Raw genomic sequence first — 20,737 nt, 5'->3', positions numbered from 1 at the left:
GAGAAATTTTATATGAAAATTTTCTCGCCGGTATTTTCAAGCTATGTGTGATATTTCAAATAAAGATTGCTTGAAATTTCAATTTTAAAACAAGGGACTTTATTCAAGAATTTCATCCGAAATTTTATCCGATCCGGAATCGAATGGAATGAGCCTTGGTTATCAAAGCCATTTTAAGTTAAACTTCTAAACATAAACTAACAGATTTCAATAATTTAATTAAGATAAAATATTGTTCTGAACAGTGAACCAGGCATAAATCACCGGGAAAAGCGTAAAAAAATCATTTATTTTTCATAAATATTTTTCAGTAAATAAACCAACACACATTCACACATACGTGAATATAATTTATCAGAATAAGGAAGTAAAAAATTTCCTTTTTCTTTTATCCTTAATATTTTATTTTCACATTTTCTTTATTTTTTTTTTCTTAACTTATTATGTACAGATTCACGCACATGTTTATTTTTATTTTTACATATTATATTATTATGGAGGTGTTTTTTTTTTTTTGTTCATTTTAAAAGAGAAAAGTAATTAACCTAGGTTATTTTTAATTTCTATAAATTACGAGTATATGGTAACGTATGTATGCATGCAAGGGCATTATATAACAATATAACAGTATAAAATAAAAATAGCATATGAGACATATTTTCCTTATAATCTTCGTGACATTTAATATCTTTTTGCGTGTCTTAACATTCAAAAAGGAAATCAAAGAGCACATATTACATTTTATATATTGTAATAGTATATTTAGTATCTTACTATTTTAGTTTACAAATAGTAAATCTATGTCTATATATAACAGTATGATTATATAGTAAATTATATACCTTTGAATAATTTATTATTAATATTTTGTAATTTAATAAGAGATTTTCTTTTCTTTTAAGAAAATAAATTTATTTATGAAATACATTTGATAGTATGTATAATAAATTGTTAGTTAAACAAGACTATAAGGGTGTATGATAGTAATTAATTATAATTTATTTATAATAAATTTATTAAAATTCATGTAAAATGAAATATTTGTAATCGTTTAAATAATTTGAATAAATGTAATAAATGTAAAAGGTAGATATGCGAATAATGTAAGAATAAAAAGTGATTTTGGGCGTAATTTTAAAGAGTGATAAAATTTTTTAACTAAAAATAAAATTTTAGAATAATTTTAGAATAAAATTATTAATGTTTTACGAGTATCAGAACGTTTTACTTTTTATAATATTTCTTAATGTTAAATTTTTGCATTTTACAAATTTCTTATAGAAAAATTAAATTTTATAAAACTTAATTATAATTGGAAATAGTGGAAATTTTATTATGTAATTAAAATCTCTAAAAATCTTTTAAGTATATGCTAAATTATAAATGCTGTTTAATATAAAAACAACTGCTAATAACTTTATAAGAAAATTTTAGTTATTTCAAGTTCAAGAGTATCAATATTTTTATTCTAGTCTAATTTTGTAATTCAAATGAAAATGCAATATTTTTTTTTTATATTTCGAAGCTGTATATTACAGTTAAATATCATAGCTGTATATAGCCTGTACAATGTCAGTCAAACTCTTAAAATTTTTTAAGTTTTTCGGATTTTTCTGTATTCATAGTGATTCTGTTAAGTAATTTTTTTCTTTGCTTCGAATCTGGGCCAAGGATCAACTCATCATCCCAAATTTATTGAAAAAAAAAAAAAACGAAATCCTTAATTATGTTAGAACAGAATTTTGCATTAAAATTTGGTATACAAAATCTTAGCTGGGCAATAATTATGCACACAATTATGAAAAATAGCTTTTCGACTAATTTTTAATGTTTTTCCTTGAATTTTTTTTTTTGTTCAAATATCTAAGATTTGTTAAAGGAAATTAAAAAAAATAAACTGCTTAAGCAAGAGCTTGTACTTTAAAATGTTGTGTAAATGGTATGGGACGGTTTCTCTTTGAAAAAATATGGGGCTGTCTGACCTAGAAAATACTAGATTATTATTTTTGTGCAGAATAAATTTTCGGGAAATTTTTGAACATTTTAAAAAAAATCAGTGAAAACTTATTATGAGTCTTTCGCGAAACAAAATTCAGTCCCGCAATTTGACCCGATTTTTTTCCAAAAAAGTTTCAAATTAAAATTTCAATAAAATCACCACTTTCATACTTATAAAAAAATATTTTAATTTTTTCTTTAATTGATGACAAATTTCATTTTACTTTTTTCTCCCCAAAAAGTTTGAATATTTGTTTTTTTTTTATAAATTTTCAAAATAAAACAAGATTTTTTTAATTAATAAAAATCTTATCAATTAATATTCACTCATACACACAACATAAACCTATCAAAAATTTGAATTATTTCAAACAATTTAATTTTATTTTAGTTTAATATAAACACATTTATACACAAATATATTTAATATAATTTAATTTAATATTTTCCGGTTTTTTTTTTTGTTTTTAAGGCTGAAGATGGTGTACGTACAAAACATTGGTATAAACAATTACAATATCATTCACAATGTATGGGTGCATGGCGTAAACGAAGGAATGCTTTAGCAAATATTATGATAAATGGTATGCTTTCAAGAACATAGAAGGAAATAATAATGAGAAAAAAAAAAACAAAAAAAAAAAATTCAATAAATAAAAATAAGAATTTTAATATAAGAATAAAAACAAAATGTATAACAATAATTTTAGTATGGTATTTGTATTATTTGAGCCTAAATGTATGCAATGACAAATTGATAAAGCAGTTAAAATAATAATTAATAATTTGTAATCATTAAAGAAAGTTAATAAATAAATTATAAAAATTTTATTTTTAAAGTATTTTAATTTTGTTTTTAAAAAAATTTTTACAATTTAAAGAATTTCAATTTGAATTCTATATGTACGCGTGTATTATGCATATATTGTTATAATAAATAATGTATTTTTCGATTTTTTAACAATAATGTAAATTTTTTAATTTAAACACAACCGCCTTGTATAACATTTATTTTATTATTATTATTAATATCATAAAATTATCTTATATGTCAAATTTATATAAAATGTACATAAATAAAATATATATATATATTAAATAAGTTTCTTTTAATCGAAAAATTATGGAACTGCAATATGACATACACAGAGAAAAAAAATAACAACAACGATATAATTTCAATTATTATTAAAAAAAAATATATAAAAAATTAAAATATGTATACTTTTATGTTCTTCCTCTTTCACTTGTTTATTTATAATTATTATGTAGATATATTTATGTATATTACATTATTATAAATATTATTATAAAATATATTTTTTGAAAAAAAAAAAACAAGAGAGAATAAATAAAAATATTTTCCTTTAGGTTATTTAAATGTAATTTATACACAAAAACAATAACAAACAACATAATATTTTTACAGAATATATACAAGAATATTTATTATTGTTTTATAATTTATAATAATAATTACCTATATTATTATAAAGAGACAAAAAAATATTATAACATTAAATATTATACAAATATTTTAATATATCTGTATTTTGTTTTTGTTTGCTTTATTAATATTTAATTATAAATATTGTAAACTAAAACAAGGGAAAAATTTAAGGGAAAACAATAAAATAAATTTTTAATGCATTCTTTAATGCACACGTGTATTAATAATTATGTATTATTTATACAATATAACACGAGTATTTAAATTTACAAAGTAAGAAAAGGAATTTTCAGGATAAAATAAAAATATTATTAAAATATAATAACCGTAAGGCTATTATAAAAATGAGGTAAAAAATTTGAATAATTTTTTTAAAAAGAGAAAAGAAAAAGATATTGTTTTTTTAGCACCATGCTTGTACTGCTTTTCCTTTTCATTTTATGACATTTTTGAGAAAAAAGGTTTATGTTTCCTTAAACTGTTTTGTTTTTATTTTAAATAAATTTACACATGTACGTTATACATTTTATTAGTATAATAAATATTATTATATTTTAAGATTTATTTGTAAAATATCTTATTTGTACTAAATTTAATTTTATCCTTCTTATGTGCATGATACACAATCCTGTTAAAATAATCTTAATTTGTAGAAATATTTAATAAAAGTCTTTGATAATGAATAATTGGGTTAGGAATCGTAATATTTACGAATATTACAAAAATGAGTGTACATGACTCAAATAATGATAATTTCATGTTTACATTATTGTATTCCCAATATTCAATGTTTATTTTTTCTTTAAAAATTCTAATTCAACTGCTAATTATTAATAAAAGACTATTTGTTTTAAATACATAAAATTCACTCAGAAATTTTTGAACTAATTGAGTAGAAAAAATTAATTGAAGAATACAATTTACTAGAAAATTATAGTAAAGAATTTATAACAATAGTAAGAATATAATAAAATTTTAATTTCCATGATTAATTACATTATAAACAATCCTAATATTATATAAATCAATTTATATAACTTTGTAATTCACAAATATTTATTATATTTTGAAATCTGGTATAATTTCAAAAGTTCTAAGCTCGATATTAATTGAAAGTATCAAGATTACGATTTAAAATCATTTATATTATAAACTGAATGTATTGGTTAATTGTGTTAATTTTCAGTCTGTATTAATTTTAGCTTCCTGTATGAATTTTCTTCATGTAGCATAAGCCAATCCAACCCAATCGGACTCACATAATATTTTTATATACGTACATGTAATTTTTTTTTGTTGACTTTCCTGTTTTTTTAAGAGTTTGCTTTTTATAGCATTATTATTATTATTATAATTTCTTAATAATAAATTTCTTTATTACTAATGTATATTATAAATATTTTGTTTAACAAATTAATTATTTCAATAATATAAGAATAAATAAATGAAAAAAAATAACGAAAAAAAAAATTATTATTTTAATTTGTATTAGAATTTGTATTTTGTTTTTAAATAATCAAAAAATTATACCTACATAAATATTTTAAATGGATACAAATAAATGTAAATAATATTAAAAATATTAAAATAATGAATTATTTGAAAAATATACGAAAAGCAAAAATTATTATTATTTTAAGAATTAATTATTTTTATTTTTAAATGGTATGAATTTTATATATTTATATTATATGCATAAACGGTACAATGTATTAAGGAATTTGAAAAAAAAATAAATAATTAATATTAATGACGAATTATTATTAATATAAATGTATTATTATAAAACAATTAAATATTATAAAAAATAAAAAAAAAAATATCAAAACTGAATGTGTATAATGAAATTTTCTTCAATAAAAATTCTTACAACGAAATATTTAATTCGAATGAAATTATTTTTATTTTTTATTTATTAATTTAATGTTTAATTAATTTTATTTATTTAGTTGCTACACGCATTATTGTATTTAGTATCGTGTATGATCTGATCATTGGTGCAGTGGTTATGGCACCGGCCCTTTAACCGAAGGGTCTCGGGTTCAAACCCCGGTCAGGTCACTATAAAAATTATATTCAATATTATATAACTTAATATGCAATACTAATAAATATTAAACAAGTAATTTTCAAATATTCATAATATTCGATACTAAAAACTAAGAAAAATAAACAGTAAATATTAATAACCTCAAATAATTAATATAAATAAAACTACGACAGGCTAGTCAACCTACCTAGCTAACTCTCTATGACTATAGAAACTAGGGCATGATAGATATCATTCATGTACTAGCCCTATACTCCTCCTAGGGGTGAAGAAGGAAAAAAAAAAAATGATACTAAATACCTTTACTAGATTTACCTACACGCATGTGTAAAATAATGCGTGTAGATAAATGCATTTATAATTATAGGGATTTTCGTTAAGTTTTACAAATGTTGTTTTGGATCACTACAGATCTATAGGGGGTAACTAGTTTACTTCGTCAGATTATTATAGTTTTAAAATATATTAAATTTTGTAATGTAATCTTTTTCAAACTTCATGTATTTTTGCAGCTTTCAAAAAAAAAGTCTTTAAAAATACTTTAGGACTTTGAACATGCTGCGAGTTTCGAACGTGCTTCTTTTGTAGCAAAAATTTATAGAACATAAGAAGATTTTGTAGTTTTGAATTATTGAACATGTTTTATATTAAAATCTAAATTAAAACTAAATTTTCGAAAAGCTTGTATATCTTACTAACGTTAAGTTAAGACTATTAAAATAAAAATTAATTCATTTTTTGCATTATTCAAATTATTTTCAACATTGTAGACTCGATTCTTTCAATAGCAATTAAATTGTTGAGAAGTATTAAAATATAGTACATAATTAGTAGTTTGCGGTTTATAAAATCCGTGGTTACTTTTAATCATTAAAGTAGATTAAAATATTTTTTGGTAATTTAGAAAATGAAATAATGAAAAATATAAAAATTATTAACCCTGAATATAAGAAATCAACCAAATTTCCAGTACTTAACTTTTATAAATTAAAAAGAAAAATTTTTTTTAACAAAATACATGCCCTACCACAAAAATTTTAAAATTTTTATTGTAAATACAAAAATGTTTTATCACTCTGAACTTTATTAAGTGTAGTGGCAAAATAATTTACAATATAAAATTTAAAGACCTCTTAAAAAAAAGTTTATTTAACATTTTTTTCATCCGAAAATTTATAACATTCGATAATTGCAATGTTCTTTTTTAAGCATAACCTTTAATTTAATATTTTTTATTCATTCGATAAGGGGCCCCCTCCCCCTTGAATATTTATTATGTTCTAACAACACTTTCCAATAATGAAAAGAAAATAAAATAAAAATGTATTTAAAAAAGTATTAAAAAAAAATGGCGATAAATAAAATTTCATTTTTCTCATTTAATTTGAAAATCTTTTTGAATGTTGTATTTAATATTTAAGAAATTTCGTTCATAATACTTTTACATATTTCAAATTTAAATATAAAGTGTGTAAATATGTAAAATGTTAATTAAGAGGGCAAGCGTGAGTTAAATTTATTAATAAAATGTAGAAGTTTAATTTTGCTTCTGTTCCAATTCGGAAATTTAAATTCAAAAATACCCACTGATTTGAAATTATTTTACATTAATGAATTTGTTTATGAAAGATTCTAATGATTTCCCACCCGATCAGTTTTTGTTATTTTGATATTTATGGTTACATAAATTTTAATTTAACCTTGATCTCTTTATCTTTTAGTTTTATTTGCTGGAGCATTTTGTGCATAAAAATATGAAATACTTTACAAAATTTCTTTAAAACACTTTACACTTTACAGCATACTAAATTTGGAATAAAAGTTGATAACCTCTGAGATTAAAATGCAATGTAAGAGAATTTTAAATAATAATTTAGGGATTCATTCAGTAATTCAATTAAAAATTATATTGAAATTAAATTCAAACATTATAATTCGCCACAAAATTTTGAAAGAATTATGAGAAAGCAAAAATTAATCCCTATAATTTGAAAATGCATAAAAATCTTAAACGAAATAAAAATGACCATTTGCTTTTGATTGTAGGGACTATAATCAAGTTACACTTGCCACCAACAGAATTTCAGTTTTACTTGTTTACTTGCTTATATTTACAACTTGTGGAAAATTATTTTTTCGCTTTCACATAAGAAAAGCGAAAACAAAAAACAAATTTTTTTTTAAGGGCTTTGTTTACTTTTTTAATTGAATTTTTTTTCCTTCATTCTTTATTTTTGTGTATAAGCTTCTAATACAAAACCTCAATATTAGTACAACACATTACAACACCAAAAACATGAGAACGAAAAATGAAAGTAATTTGAGAAAAGAAAACAATAATCAATGATTTTATGCGTGATTTTTGATACCATGATGGTTTCCTTCTTATACGAGTACCAGGATGTAAAAGAGAAAAATATGGGCTGGTGCAAAAATTATTTTTCTTTCTTCGTCTTTCATTCTTTTTTAAATTTCTCGTAAATTTAAAACTTAAAATACTTTTCCGGAGGCACCACAAATTTTAAGACAAGATAAAATGTTTAATTCAAGCATTTATGATTACATGGAAGAAGTTGTGATACGAGTAGTAGACAGAATGATACAAAGAATCCTATTTGAGTTTTAGAAATCAAAATTTACGAATTTAAAATGAAGATTTGTGCGTGAGTATGTGTGTATTGATCTAAATCTAAATAGCATTTTGAGATTTAAGATTTTTCTTTTTATTAAGAGAGAAAGGGATTTGTTTGAAAATGCAAAAAAAAAAATAAAAAAATTACAAATAAATACAAAAAAAAGAGAATGAGAGAAGAGCGTATAACCAAAAGAGTTTTAACTCAAATATATTAGTTAATACGTTTAGGAGAAATTATTTGGAATGGTAACGGTACTATCAATGTGTTCAATGTTTTCTTTTTTTATGACTGCTCTTGTTTTTATTCATATTGTTTTTGATTAAACCCAAGAGAATTGCATAATATTTTTTGTTTTGAAGAATACACACAAAATATGCTTTATTTTTTATTTGTTTGTTCATCTGTTCGGATTCATTCATTTTCGTTTTTATAGTATTTTAGTGAAGTGAAAAGAAAAAACAAGGATAAAGGATATTTTAAGGATATATGAAAAAAGAATATCTTCTTTTTGATTATTTTGTTGTTTTTTTTTTTTTTTAAATAAAAGTCCACATACATAAAACTAAATTTTGTGTTATCGTTTTATGATTTAAAAAAACCATTTCCCTCCTCTTATTTTTTTAAGAAAATAATTTTGAACAAAACAAAGGATGATTATTTTTGCTATAAAGTGTTAAGAGAGTAAAATAAGTGTCAAAGTTATTTTGTTCTCATATTCATTATTTAGAACCCAGTGTATAAGTCTTTAATAATATTATTTTAAAATTTCGAATTGAATTGAAAAAGAAATCAGAAAAGCAAATAATTATTTTTTGGAGTTTTAGGGATTTTCGGTTTTGGGCAGACAAGGCAGGAGACTAAAGAGATTATTAATCAAAACACCATTTTCCCAACTTCTCCGCGTTTTATAAGCAAAATTAGCACTGAATGTAAGAGCATAACAATTTGAAGCCTGAAGGTACAGAAAATATGAAAGAATGGGAGATCAATAAAAGGAAGTAATTCCAAAAGAAAAAGCGGAAGGTGTAAAATTTACTAACCCATTGACGTAGTTAAAGGTTTTGAGAAATTAACAAAAATAACTTTAGAACCAAGTTAATGTTATTTTGGTTCGCGAGAAATGGTATAAGAATGGTCCTCCAAAATAAATTACGTTAAAGTATACAATATGTAACAGGAACCCAAAAAATATTCAACTCTACGCTTGTAGTGCCATCTATTACTTAATTTTTTACATCATAATATTATTTTAAAAATATTGCATACTTTCAGGATGATATATTTAATATTTCCACTCAAATTATGGAATTTTTTTTTTCATTGCCTTCAAATATTTACGGAGGCTCATTAAATAAATTAAATTGTACTGAATAAATTAAATTATAAATAAACGACCTGACAGGTCAGATCATACATAGAGTATAAAGTTGTTTGTTAAAATATCAACCATTTTTGGTGTCAAATCCTTAAAAAAGGTGAACAGGTTCATTATATACGCACATTTCTTATAGAAATGTGCGTATATACGAAAGACTCGAACGAAATTTTGGAATAAATTTACAACTATTTGTCTGTATAAAAATGTATGAAATGTATGAAATATGAAAATATTTCTGATTGGAACACAATACGCAAATGAAATCGTTAATATCGAAATTTGTGTCTGCCTAGAACGCAATTTAAATGAATTTCGAAATCCTACCTGAATATCGTGCTACATATTCGTATCTTGTTTCTTCTTCTGAAATTTCTTCACAGAAACCTAAAAAAATTATAATTTCTGTATCATACATATTCAAAAATTTTATTGCAAGGTCAAGGGTAGAAAATTAAGCAATTACAACTTCATTACCGAATTATCTTTTTGATTATTTTTCTTATTGCATATCTAATTTGATATTATTTGAATATCAAAGTAATTTTTTTTTCAATATTATACGAGTACATTAACTTAAGTATGTTGCCTTAGTCCTTTTTGTTTTCCTTATTCAAGAATATTTTAATAAAAATTTAATTTAAGAAGTTCAACTTAATTATCATTTTTTTGCTATACCATTTTCTTTAATATGTAAAAATATTTATGATTTTAACAACCTACGCTAGATCTCATATAACAAACCAAAAGAAATTTTTAAATTAAAATTATAAGTCCACTAATTAAACAATATTTTCCTCTACCACGCACATACATACATAAAATTTGGACAGTTTTGAAAATTTTATGTTTTTAATATTAATCTCAATAAGGAATTTCAAAAATTTTCTAAGAAAATTTAATAAAATTTTGAATTTAATTTGGTATTTTTCAATAAAAAAAAAAAATTGTCAAATTAATTTTTAGTATTAATTTCTAAAGGTAAAAACAAAATTAATTTCTTTGATTTTATTTGTTGTCATTAAAGATAATGAAATTGATTTTATTCTATTTTCTTGAAATTAAATATTATTCAAGAATTTTGACTTCCTTTAAGAAATAAATCAAACAAAATTTTTACACAATTAAATATTTTTTTTGATATTCATTTTAATTACGAATATTGTAGGAATTCTTATATTTGGAATTAAAATTATATACAAAAATAAATTTATATACCAAAATATTGTGGTTTTCTGATATGGTTAATGAGCCCTAGGTAATAAAATAATTATTATGGTAGATAGATATAATTATGTAGACCAGATATTAAATTCTATGCTTGAAGATATCTTATTAAGGGTTCCTTAATATTAGTATTAATTCCATTATAGAATTTTTATCTACATATAAAATGAATACGATATTTGAGTATTGAATAGTGAAGTTCTAAGAAAATTTTAGCTGATTTTAATAGAAATAAAATAAATTATTTGATATTTAAAATATCTGTCGTCATTTCATGTAAAATTAATTCTATTCATATAACCTCAAAATTTCAATATCACAAATTTTTGCAATTAATAATATTGTATATTGAATAAATATTTTATAAGTCTACAAAAGCACTGGGTGCATTTTACGGGATGGTCCTTTTCTGATGTACACATGCTCTACAAGAATACCGTATGGGAGAGGAGGGAGAAGAGCTCAGACTTTTAGAGGTTGTTTTTGTAAAGTTAAAAAAGATCAAATTGAAAAAATTGTGTCTCGCAAATATCCATTCAAGCACCGAAGCTGTTGGATCTATATCAATGAACTGTTCAGAAGCTTTTTTTTTCAGGTGACAGATTATTTTTAATACAAAACACAACGGTATGCCAAATAGTTGATGTCAGACTTACTGTTTTCGATTTTAAAGAAAAATACAAGAAACCACCTACCGAGCGCGCGATTACCCCAAAGCCGGACCACCCTGCATATAGAGTTTATTAATTTATAAAAAGAAAATTCTAACAAAAACAGTAATAATAAAGGTAAATTGAGAATCAAAATATAATTGAAATTTTATTAACATTCATTTATAGCTCAAATTTATAGAATTAAAATATACAGAATTGTTAAAAAGAATTCAATATTTTGACCACATTTTCTGTTAATTCAAAATTTAATTGAAAATAGTAATATGTGATTTCTTAATTTGGAAATTTTGATAATATAGTTTTTTGATATTATATAAAATAATTCTATAGGACAGTAATTATTCTCCTGTGTTAAAATAAGCAGAAATCTGAACTATACTGTGGTAATAAATTTAGAACCTAAACCTTCTAATAACTTAAGTATTTTCACAAAATATTGGCAGCATCGAAGCAAATTTGTATTATTAATTTATGCCATATAGGCAAAAAGGTTACTTTCTCGATTACATTACAAACTAACAATATTTACTTTACAATTTGAATTTCCTTTAAACCGGACTAAATATTTCACTTTAATTCGTCCATTCCTCAAAAGCCATATGAAAAGATCGTTTAACAATTACTGTCCAAAATATTCTGCTTTAAGCTATCAATTTTTAATTTAATATGTTGTTATATGAATTGAGTTACCCCGTACCCATGAACTTCAAAATCAAATTCTTTTTGTTATTTGTAGGAAATTTTATTGAAGGACACAATATAATTTAAACATGATCTTGTTTTTTCTCGTGTCATTAATATTCCTTTAAGGAACATAAAAATGAATTATAATTTTACATACATATTTTTATTAAAAATTAATTAAAGATTATTAAGGATGACTTTTGAATTTAAATTAAATATTAATTAGTTTTTTATAAAAATTTTTCATGAAAAAGAAAAAAAAAATTTTATATTCAAGGTTTAGAGCAAATATTTTGTGAAAAATATGCCGAAAAATTATGATAATTTTTAAAGAAAAGGAAGCAATTATTAAAATAATAATTTCTTAATCCAATTTTTGATTTGACTTTCGAGGAAATACCAACTTAACAAATTAGATATGTTTGCCCAGACACAAGATGCGAACACTATTAATCACATATAATGAATGGGAACTCAAATATTTTTCACATGGTCAGTCTTTCCAGATTTCAGTCGGTACGTCTTTCCAGATTTTAATGAAAACTACACTACGGTAAATTTTAGCTTAATATGGTTGAGCTTTATATTAGGGCTAACTAAAATGATTACCCTCAAAAAAATCTTAATTTTTTTGTCCATTTCAATATTTCAGTTTGAACTCCTTTTGAGAAATTTTTAAAATCAATTTTATACAAAATTATAGGTCAATATTTTAAAATACACTGCACGCAGAGTGTCCGTAATTTAATGATGTATTCCTAAAATAGAATGATAGAATTAATACAACTGAACAAAAAATTTTGAAATTTTAATACATTATTTTTCATTCGCCTTACCCACTAATCAGTTCTTAGCACTTAATATTAAAAAGCATCCCATTTTAGCATACTTCTCATATTGATCGTCATATTAATAGGGATTTGGGTATCCTCGAGGTAAGTGATGAAATAAGCAGCTGTGCCATGAATATTGAAGTGAAGAAGTAAGGGTGCGTTTAGAGCAGCATGTGAATAATAAAGTATCTCCATTCAATATATTATAACGAGTGAGGACAGCAAGACTCAAACGAATGAGATATTATGATTTAGCCTAAAATGCTGAAACATCATTCCGTGCCTTCCTTTACGGAATATAGCTACAAAAGCATAATAGAATTCGAGGTTAGTTTGTTTTGTTTTATCCTGTGCATTTTTAGGTTGAGTTAAAATCCACAATTACTGTTCGGTCTGACGACGATTTTTACCCGTCTGTCTTTGTGTTTCTATGATTTATTATCACCTGTAGAGAAAAAAACAAAAAAAAGTATGACATGAGAAATATTACATGAGTTGTGTTGTGATTAATGACAAGTATTAAATGGTTTTCGAGGTTGATGCTGAAAACCGTATGTACATCAATTCAATATACTACTTGTAATAATTTCTGAGTCATGAACTGAAAATTGTTAAAAGGGGGCATTTCCTGTATAACCAATTCTTAAGCAAAATAATTTTCAAATGATGTGAAAAAAAGAAAATATTGAAACTATTTTTTGTTCATTCGAGTAAATTTTATAACTCTACTTAATAAATACTAACGAAAATCAGACAACATGTATAAAACTTTACAAAATTTCACTAAAAATTTCATTCTAAGAAAAATTTCACTATTCTAAGTATAAATCATAACATCAAAGACCAATAATAAGGTTTGTTTAAAAAAAAAAACAATTAATAAAAATTAATTAGTTTTTGTTTTTGATTTTAAGTACTTAATACACTTCCCTAGAATTTTGGGTAATTATTTGTAAAAAATTTGCACTTTATAAAGAATTTCTTATATTTTTTCTTTTCTTGTTACTATTATTGATGTTTTACAAAATTGGAATAATAATCTTCTAGGTGTTATTCAAATTTCCACGGAAAAATCTTTATTTAATATTTCTTCATTTTTCTTTAAAAAATTTTTTAAAATGAAACGCCCATGTTTTGTGAATTTTTATTATATTCTGTTTAACATTTAGAAATCTAATTATGTTAATAAGTCATTAGAGAAGACTCATTTCATATTTAATGAAATGAGTCTTCAAAAATCATTCCTTCATATATGAAGGTTTCAAATATAAATATTTTAAACCTACATTCCTTTAAAATTATATTATTGCATTCTCATATAAAAACCTCAATCAAACCTCAAAGTTTTATAAATTTTAATAGAAATAAAGCCCTAAATTAGAATCTAAACTCTAAATAAACCAGATATGGCAATACAAATTTGTACAGTAATTGTTTCTCACATAAGTGGGCGCATAAATTTAAGTTAAATTAATTGTGGGTATATCCGCGCGTTCAAAAGAATTTTCCATATGAAAAACATAAAGATTTTGATGTAAAAGATGTGTGTACGTTTTCCTTGCTCTCCTGTAGATTTCAACAGTAAATTTCGATCAAAGATTTGCCATCTAAAATAATAAAGTTGAATAAATTATTAAGATGATTTTTACTTCTTTAAGGTCAAATTTATTATTAAGATAAACTAACAAGAATCTTTGAAAAAATTTATGAAAAGATCACAATATTCAAGTATAGTAATTATTAACCAAATGGGTCGAAAAAAGAAATCTATTGATGCGTCCATTTTAAATGTCAAGGAAGCACTTCATTGCAGCAAAATTATAAGAAATTTTAATTTAGATATTTTTTTTCTAGAAAATTACAAGGTATTGTAATTTTTCATTACAATCCTCCATTTAGCCTACATTATTAATAATTTCTAGTAATTTCTGGCAATTATACACTATGAAGATGTAAAATTTTTGGCAATTCAAGAACTAGTGTTCTCAAATGATTTTTATATTTTTTAGGCTTTTGAATTTTCAGAAATTTTTTAACATTCATAAATATCAAAAATGTAGGACGAAAAAAAAAAACACACTTAACAAAAGGACAATTACAATATTGGAGAGATGAGAAAAAATAAAAACTTGTACAATTTTTTTTATATTGGTGTCATTTTTAATTTCGAATTCATACTTTAAAAAAAAAAATTATTAAAAAAATATTTACTTAGCTTTAGAATTATTATTGTTCTACTTTAAATCCTTAAAATATCCTTGAAATAGTAAAAATTCCTATATTAAGAATTTTAAATATTTTAAACATTAACAATAAGAAAATCATACAAAAATTAATGTCCTTTTTTTTGATTTTCTAAAAAAAAAAAAAATATTTTGTTTTAAAATTTTTGAAATAATTTTAAAGATAGCATATGGCGATACCAAATCAATCTGTTCAGACATGTCTCTCATAAAAATGACAAGGACTCTTTTTTTTGTTTTCCTTTTCTTAAAACTTACAATATTTTAAGGATTCACATAATGTATAGCTGCTACATAGTTGAAAATCTTATTGAATTTTTACAATATTCTTGATTTAAATAATGTCAGACATGACAATATTACACACCAACACACTTCTACATATTATGCAAACATACACACTTTAATACTAATTTTTGTTATGATACTTTTCTTTATCATATTGCATACCTTAAGGATAATATTTTTTATTTTATACCCATTTTTTGATATTTTTTTCTTAAATGGACGCATTTTCATAAAAGTAATAAAAAAAATTAGAAGAAGAACAATAAAAATTAAAAGGATATCAAAAATATGAGAGGAAAAAAAAAAACAAGTATTCGAAAAAAAAATGAGAGAAAAAGGAAAAACAAAGAGAAAGAGAAAGGATAATCATTTGCTGAAGGTCTACAAAATATTTAGGTTTTTAGATTTTTGTTTTTTTTTTTTTTGTGTTCTATTGTTTTGAGGTAACCAAGGTTATTCAGGGATTTATTTTATACAATACTGAAATAAAAAAAAAAAAAATTTTTTTTAAATTGTAACAAAAATATTTTTGTGTTTTTTTTTTGTAGGTTATTGTTTCAAAAAAAAAAAAAAAATAAGAAAAATGGAAGAAAATAAAAACATTATTTTTAGTGTTCAAAAAAAGGAAGAACAAAATTTCGTATTTTTTTTTTTTTGTTAAAATTTATTTTTATAGACAAGGACTTCGCTTGTATTGTATGTAGGTACACATTGAATTTTTAATTATAAAAAATAAAATCTCACTTGTTTTTTTGAAAGATAGAAGAACTAGATAATGCTTAAGTGATGAATTTATAATAGCTGAGACTCACCAGAGAGAAATCTACCATATTGTTAAATACAATCCAATATTTAAAGCGAATTTTTTTTCAATAGTACAAATGAAAATCTACTTGTTTTGAATTTGACTAAAACCAAGCGAATAATTTAATGTTCTTATTTCTTTAATTGATTTAATTACATTTATTCCGAATCTTTGAATATCCATTAGATTATTAATTCTATAAAGTTCCAATGATTATTGCTCACTATATAATAAGTTAGACCAGGAGCAACTACTTGCATTTACAATTTTTGTCAATTTTTTTATACTAAATCGTAAAATATTTCCAAGAATTATACTTTTTTGGAATTCAATTTTTAAAATAGGAAATTCATTGGTACTACACTACAATTATAAATAATGTTACCTTTAGATAGGCCATAGACGAATTGACATTCGTAATTTGAATTTCAACATGTTCTCAATTATTGTACAACATAATTTTATTAACAATCTAAATAATAATTGAAAATATTAAGGATCATATTATTACAATTACATCCACTTTTGAATTAACTTGAAAATATTTTGTATAGAAGAAATGAATTCTAAGAAAAAGTGCAATCGTCTAGTGTATTTAATCTTTGCAAAATGACATTTTTATTATTTTAAGTAGAAAAAATAATTATGTATGTACATTTGTAAGTATTCTTATGAAATTTCCTTTTTTTAACCATATTCTTATTGGGTGTTATTATGAATAAGAAAAAAATTATTTTAAATAACGTGTATGTTATCACATGAAACACAGAGAATGAATAACGCGTTTATTAACAAATAATTGAAAATAATAGGCAAATATAGTTTCTAACACTTTCCTTTAACTAATAAATTAGGAAAATTACCATAAGTCTGCAATAGCAGCACGTTTAGTATAGTATTCCGTTTTTATTTGTATAACTGCAAAAAAATCTTTTGTCAAATCGACAATATAAAATTTTTGTCTGCTTTAATATTAACATATTCCAAATTAATAGTAAACTCTATTAGTAGAGAATATAGACCAAATTTCTTAACATTTTTTACTATATTTTATATATGCAATGAAGTTTTAACTAATAAGATTCTGATTCTAGCAGTCAGAACTGCAAATCAGAAATTCAACCTATTAGTTCAGTATGAATTTGAATTCGTTTGGATTCAAAATTTTTCCAAAAACTGAAACTTGAGTAACTTTCTTTTAACACTTAAAGTAATATACAAAATATTAATTGTTCCATATTTTAAAATTAAAAATTAAACCACTTTTCATAACCCTACTAATTTTAATTACAAAATAATTTACATTATAACCTTCATTTTTACTCAAGTATAAAACTATCCGAAAAAACTCATTATAAAAATAATTAAATTTCATAAAATTCTTTTTATTCAAATAAATTTATTAAATATAAGAAAATAAGCTTGCATTAAAATTTCCACCCAAAACTTATAAGTATAAACTTTTACTCTAAAAAAAATTCAATCATTTTAAAGTTTCTTTTCGCAATCTCGATATAGATACTTAACACTTATACTAGCTTATACTAAATAATTATAATAAAATCCTTGCACTTTTTTAAGTTATTTCACCTATATTTATGTACTACCGGCGGGGTTATCATAAACTTTATAAATATTGAAAATCTTAAGCAAAACAAAAAAAAAAATAATAATTTTTATTCAAGTTTTTCTGGTAAGCACTTTTTCAAAAAAAAAAAGGATTTGGAAAAAAGTTGTTCTTAGTTTCATTCAGTCCGGCCGTTCGAAGATAGAGCGGCACTGAAGACAGAAGGGTGAAATATATAAAAAAGATCTTTAAATGTTTTAGCCTCGATATATAAAAAAGATCCTATCCCTCCTTTAAATGTTTTAGCCTCCCAAAGACTTATTTATTTAAAGAAACCATAAACATTTTTCAACTCACATTGTGATATCGCCTCTCGCAATCTATTAAATACGAATTATTGTCACCTTATATTTTCGAAACTGCAGACTTTTCAAAATTTCTATTAATGCAGAAAACTAACGGTAAATGCTATGGCATCAAAACATACAATTCAAGACATACAATTATTTTTCTTAACGCATACAATTATCCCATAAAATCGACTATTCTGCCTTTAACGCTTCTTTTAATTTTTTTTTTCTCTCTTTTAATTTTTTTTTTCTTATCCTAAATATATGCAACCATTTGAAATATTTTGGTATATAAACAAAAACAATTTTCATCATGCAATCTATTCTTTTTAAAATCTTTACTTGCATTCGTTGAATGGAAAAGTGCTACTTTACAAACCATCAATTTGATCCAACTTTATTCTATTCAAATACTTATACAAATTGAACGACGAGAATATTATTTAAAATATTCATTTCATCCCAAATATATGCAATATTTATTTGGTATATTTTAGTTGAGAAGCAAATTAAGTGAGAATAATGAACTTAGCTTGAACTACTTGTACTTTATTAATAAAAAATAAAGAAAAACAAAAAATATTTAAATTAATTTTTAAAAGCTACGATCGAAATAAAGTTTTTCTTTTTGTTTTCTTTTATACATGAAATATTTTATAAGGATATTCAAAGCATAATAAATTTATTTAAGAAAAATGCAAACAAAAAACGAAGAAAATATTTTTTATGAATTTTTCGTAACTTTAAAAACAAAATAGAATCGTTTTTTTTTTTGCTAAAAGGGACGAAAACAAAAAATTATTTAAATTAGAAAGTTACTTTAAAGAAAGAGCAAAAAAGAACAAGAAAAAAATCATAAATGCAGAAAATATTAAATAATATTAAAACGGTAATAGATGAATAACATATATGCACACTTACATAACAGTAAACAATAACAACAACAATAACAAAATGCTTGCATAAAAAAAAAAATGAAAACATTTTTAAAAAGAAAATTTCCTTGAAAAATCAAGAAAATTTTTCCATACAGATTTTTATCAGCATTTTTTTTTCTATATTCAGAAATCTTTATTAGTTTTCAATATAAACACATACATACATACATACTTTAATAAAAAAATATTGAAGAAATATGGAAGGAACGATATTTTGAAAACCAAAGATGAAAAAAAAAAGTAGAAATTCAATATCCGACCCAACTAAAGTTTTATATTTCTTCCTGCAATCTATTTGGCCTTTTCATATTTCAATTTTCCTCGATTTTTTTTCCCGTCTCTTTTTTCTTGTTTTTAAAGATTTTTATCTATTTTGTATAAAAATTTATATTTTCTCATCTATTATTATTCTTTTATATGAAGTTCTTACATAGAATAGTTTCTAGAATTGCAATAGTATGAAATAAAACTACTAATAATATAGAAAATAAAAATTGGAAAAACATTATTATCTTTTTAGTATATGGTATATGAGTGTTTCGGTTAACTATAAGGTACAAAGAAATACAGTGGTGCAAAAAATTATATGTATAACAGATTTTCAAACATTTATTGATTTTCATATAATTTGTTTTTATTATAATTGTAGCCAACCCTTGTAGTATTCAAGCAATCTATGATTTGTATTACCCTTGCATTACCGCTGTATATCTGCTTACCCGCTTGATAACAGAAATAAACTCAACATATTTTACTACGAGAGCAGCAATATGATAGTATTCCAGTTGTATCTAAAATACAAGTCGAAATAAATGTATGCGATTAGGTTTAAATCATACATGATTATGAGATTTTAATATACATATACATATAAATTAGTCTTAAATTAGCATTAGACGTGACTGATTGTAATTAATGAAAATTTAAGAAAGAATAAAATAATAATAATGATATTACATATTAATAAACGTTTTGCAAAACTGCTCATATAGATTAGTGCACCCAACGTTATGGTAAAACCGCACGTCTGCACATGAGTTGATTGATAGCTGAATATGGAAAATATCAAACATATCACAAGTTGTGACAAAAAATTCTAAGTTTAAGTGAGCAGAAAGCATGTCTAATAAATTCTAAATATTCATATAAATAAATAAAAATTCAAAAATTACGGAGAAAACACGAGGAAAATTACCAGTTTCAAGAAAAAATTTTTGGTAATTGGAAGAGACAAGTGCCAAAAAAAAAATCGTGAACAATATATGAGAATCAATTGTAATTTTCATTTATTTAAGCACCTCTGCCTGAAATATTTTGCTCTGAATAGTACACGAACTATATGCATCACTATCGAAGGTTTAATTTTAAATGGCACTGTTTACCATAGTATAATCTTTCAGAAACCTTTCTGGAAGATTATACCTTAGCCTTTCGCAGCCCCAGAAGACTTTTCCAGTGCTCCAACCGAACTTTTACCAGACTATTTAATATGAGAAATAAATAAGACAATTTTTGTATCCCCTTTAAACACCTTATGGTAATTTTTGGGAAAAATTAACTAAGAATTTTTAAACTGTTATACGATAAAGTAAATTACATGTTGCTTAATTTTTTCTATT

The 20,737-nt window shown here is 22.9% G+C and overlaps 1 protein-coding gene across 2 annotated transcripts in view; it reads left to right on the top strand.

Moving 5' to 3' along the window:
• Nucleotides 1–3,350, top strand: part of LOC129613455 (putative uncharacterized protein DDB_G0282133) — a 142,468-nt gene extending 139,118 nt beyond the window's left edge. For both annotated transcript variants that reach the window (XM_055527530.1, XM_055527531.1), the window contains exon 9: nucleotides 2,471–3,350. In XM_055527530.1, the coding sequence (XP_055383505.1) occupies nucleotides 2,471–2,602 (132 nt within the window). In that variant the 3' untranslated portion in view covers nucleotides 2,603–3,350. The remainder of the gene's footprint in view (nucleotides 1–2,470) is intronic.
• Nucleotides 3,351–20,737: the final 17,387 nt, after the last annotated feature.

The sequence above is a fragment of the Condylostylus longicornis genome, unplaced genomic scaffold, assembly GCF_029603195.1.
Source record: "Condylostylus longicornis isolate FDR11 unplaced genomic scaffold, ASM2960319v2 ptg000084l, whole genome shotgun sequence".
Classification (NCBI taxonomy): Eukaryota; Metazoa; Arthropoda; class Insecta; order Diptera; family Dolichopodidae; genus Condylostylus; species Condylostylus longicornis.
The sequence above is the reverse complement of the archived record's forward strand: the minus strand, read 5'-3'. Positions and strand labels throughout refer to the sequence as shown.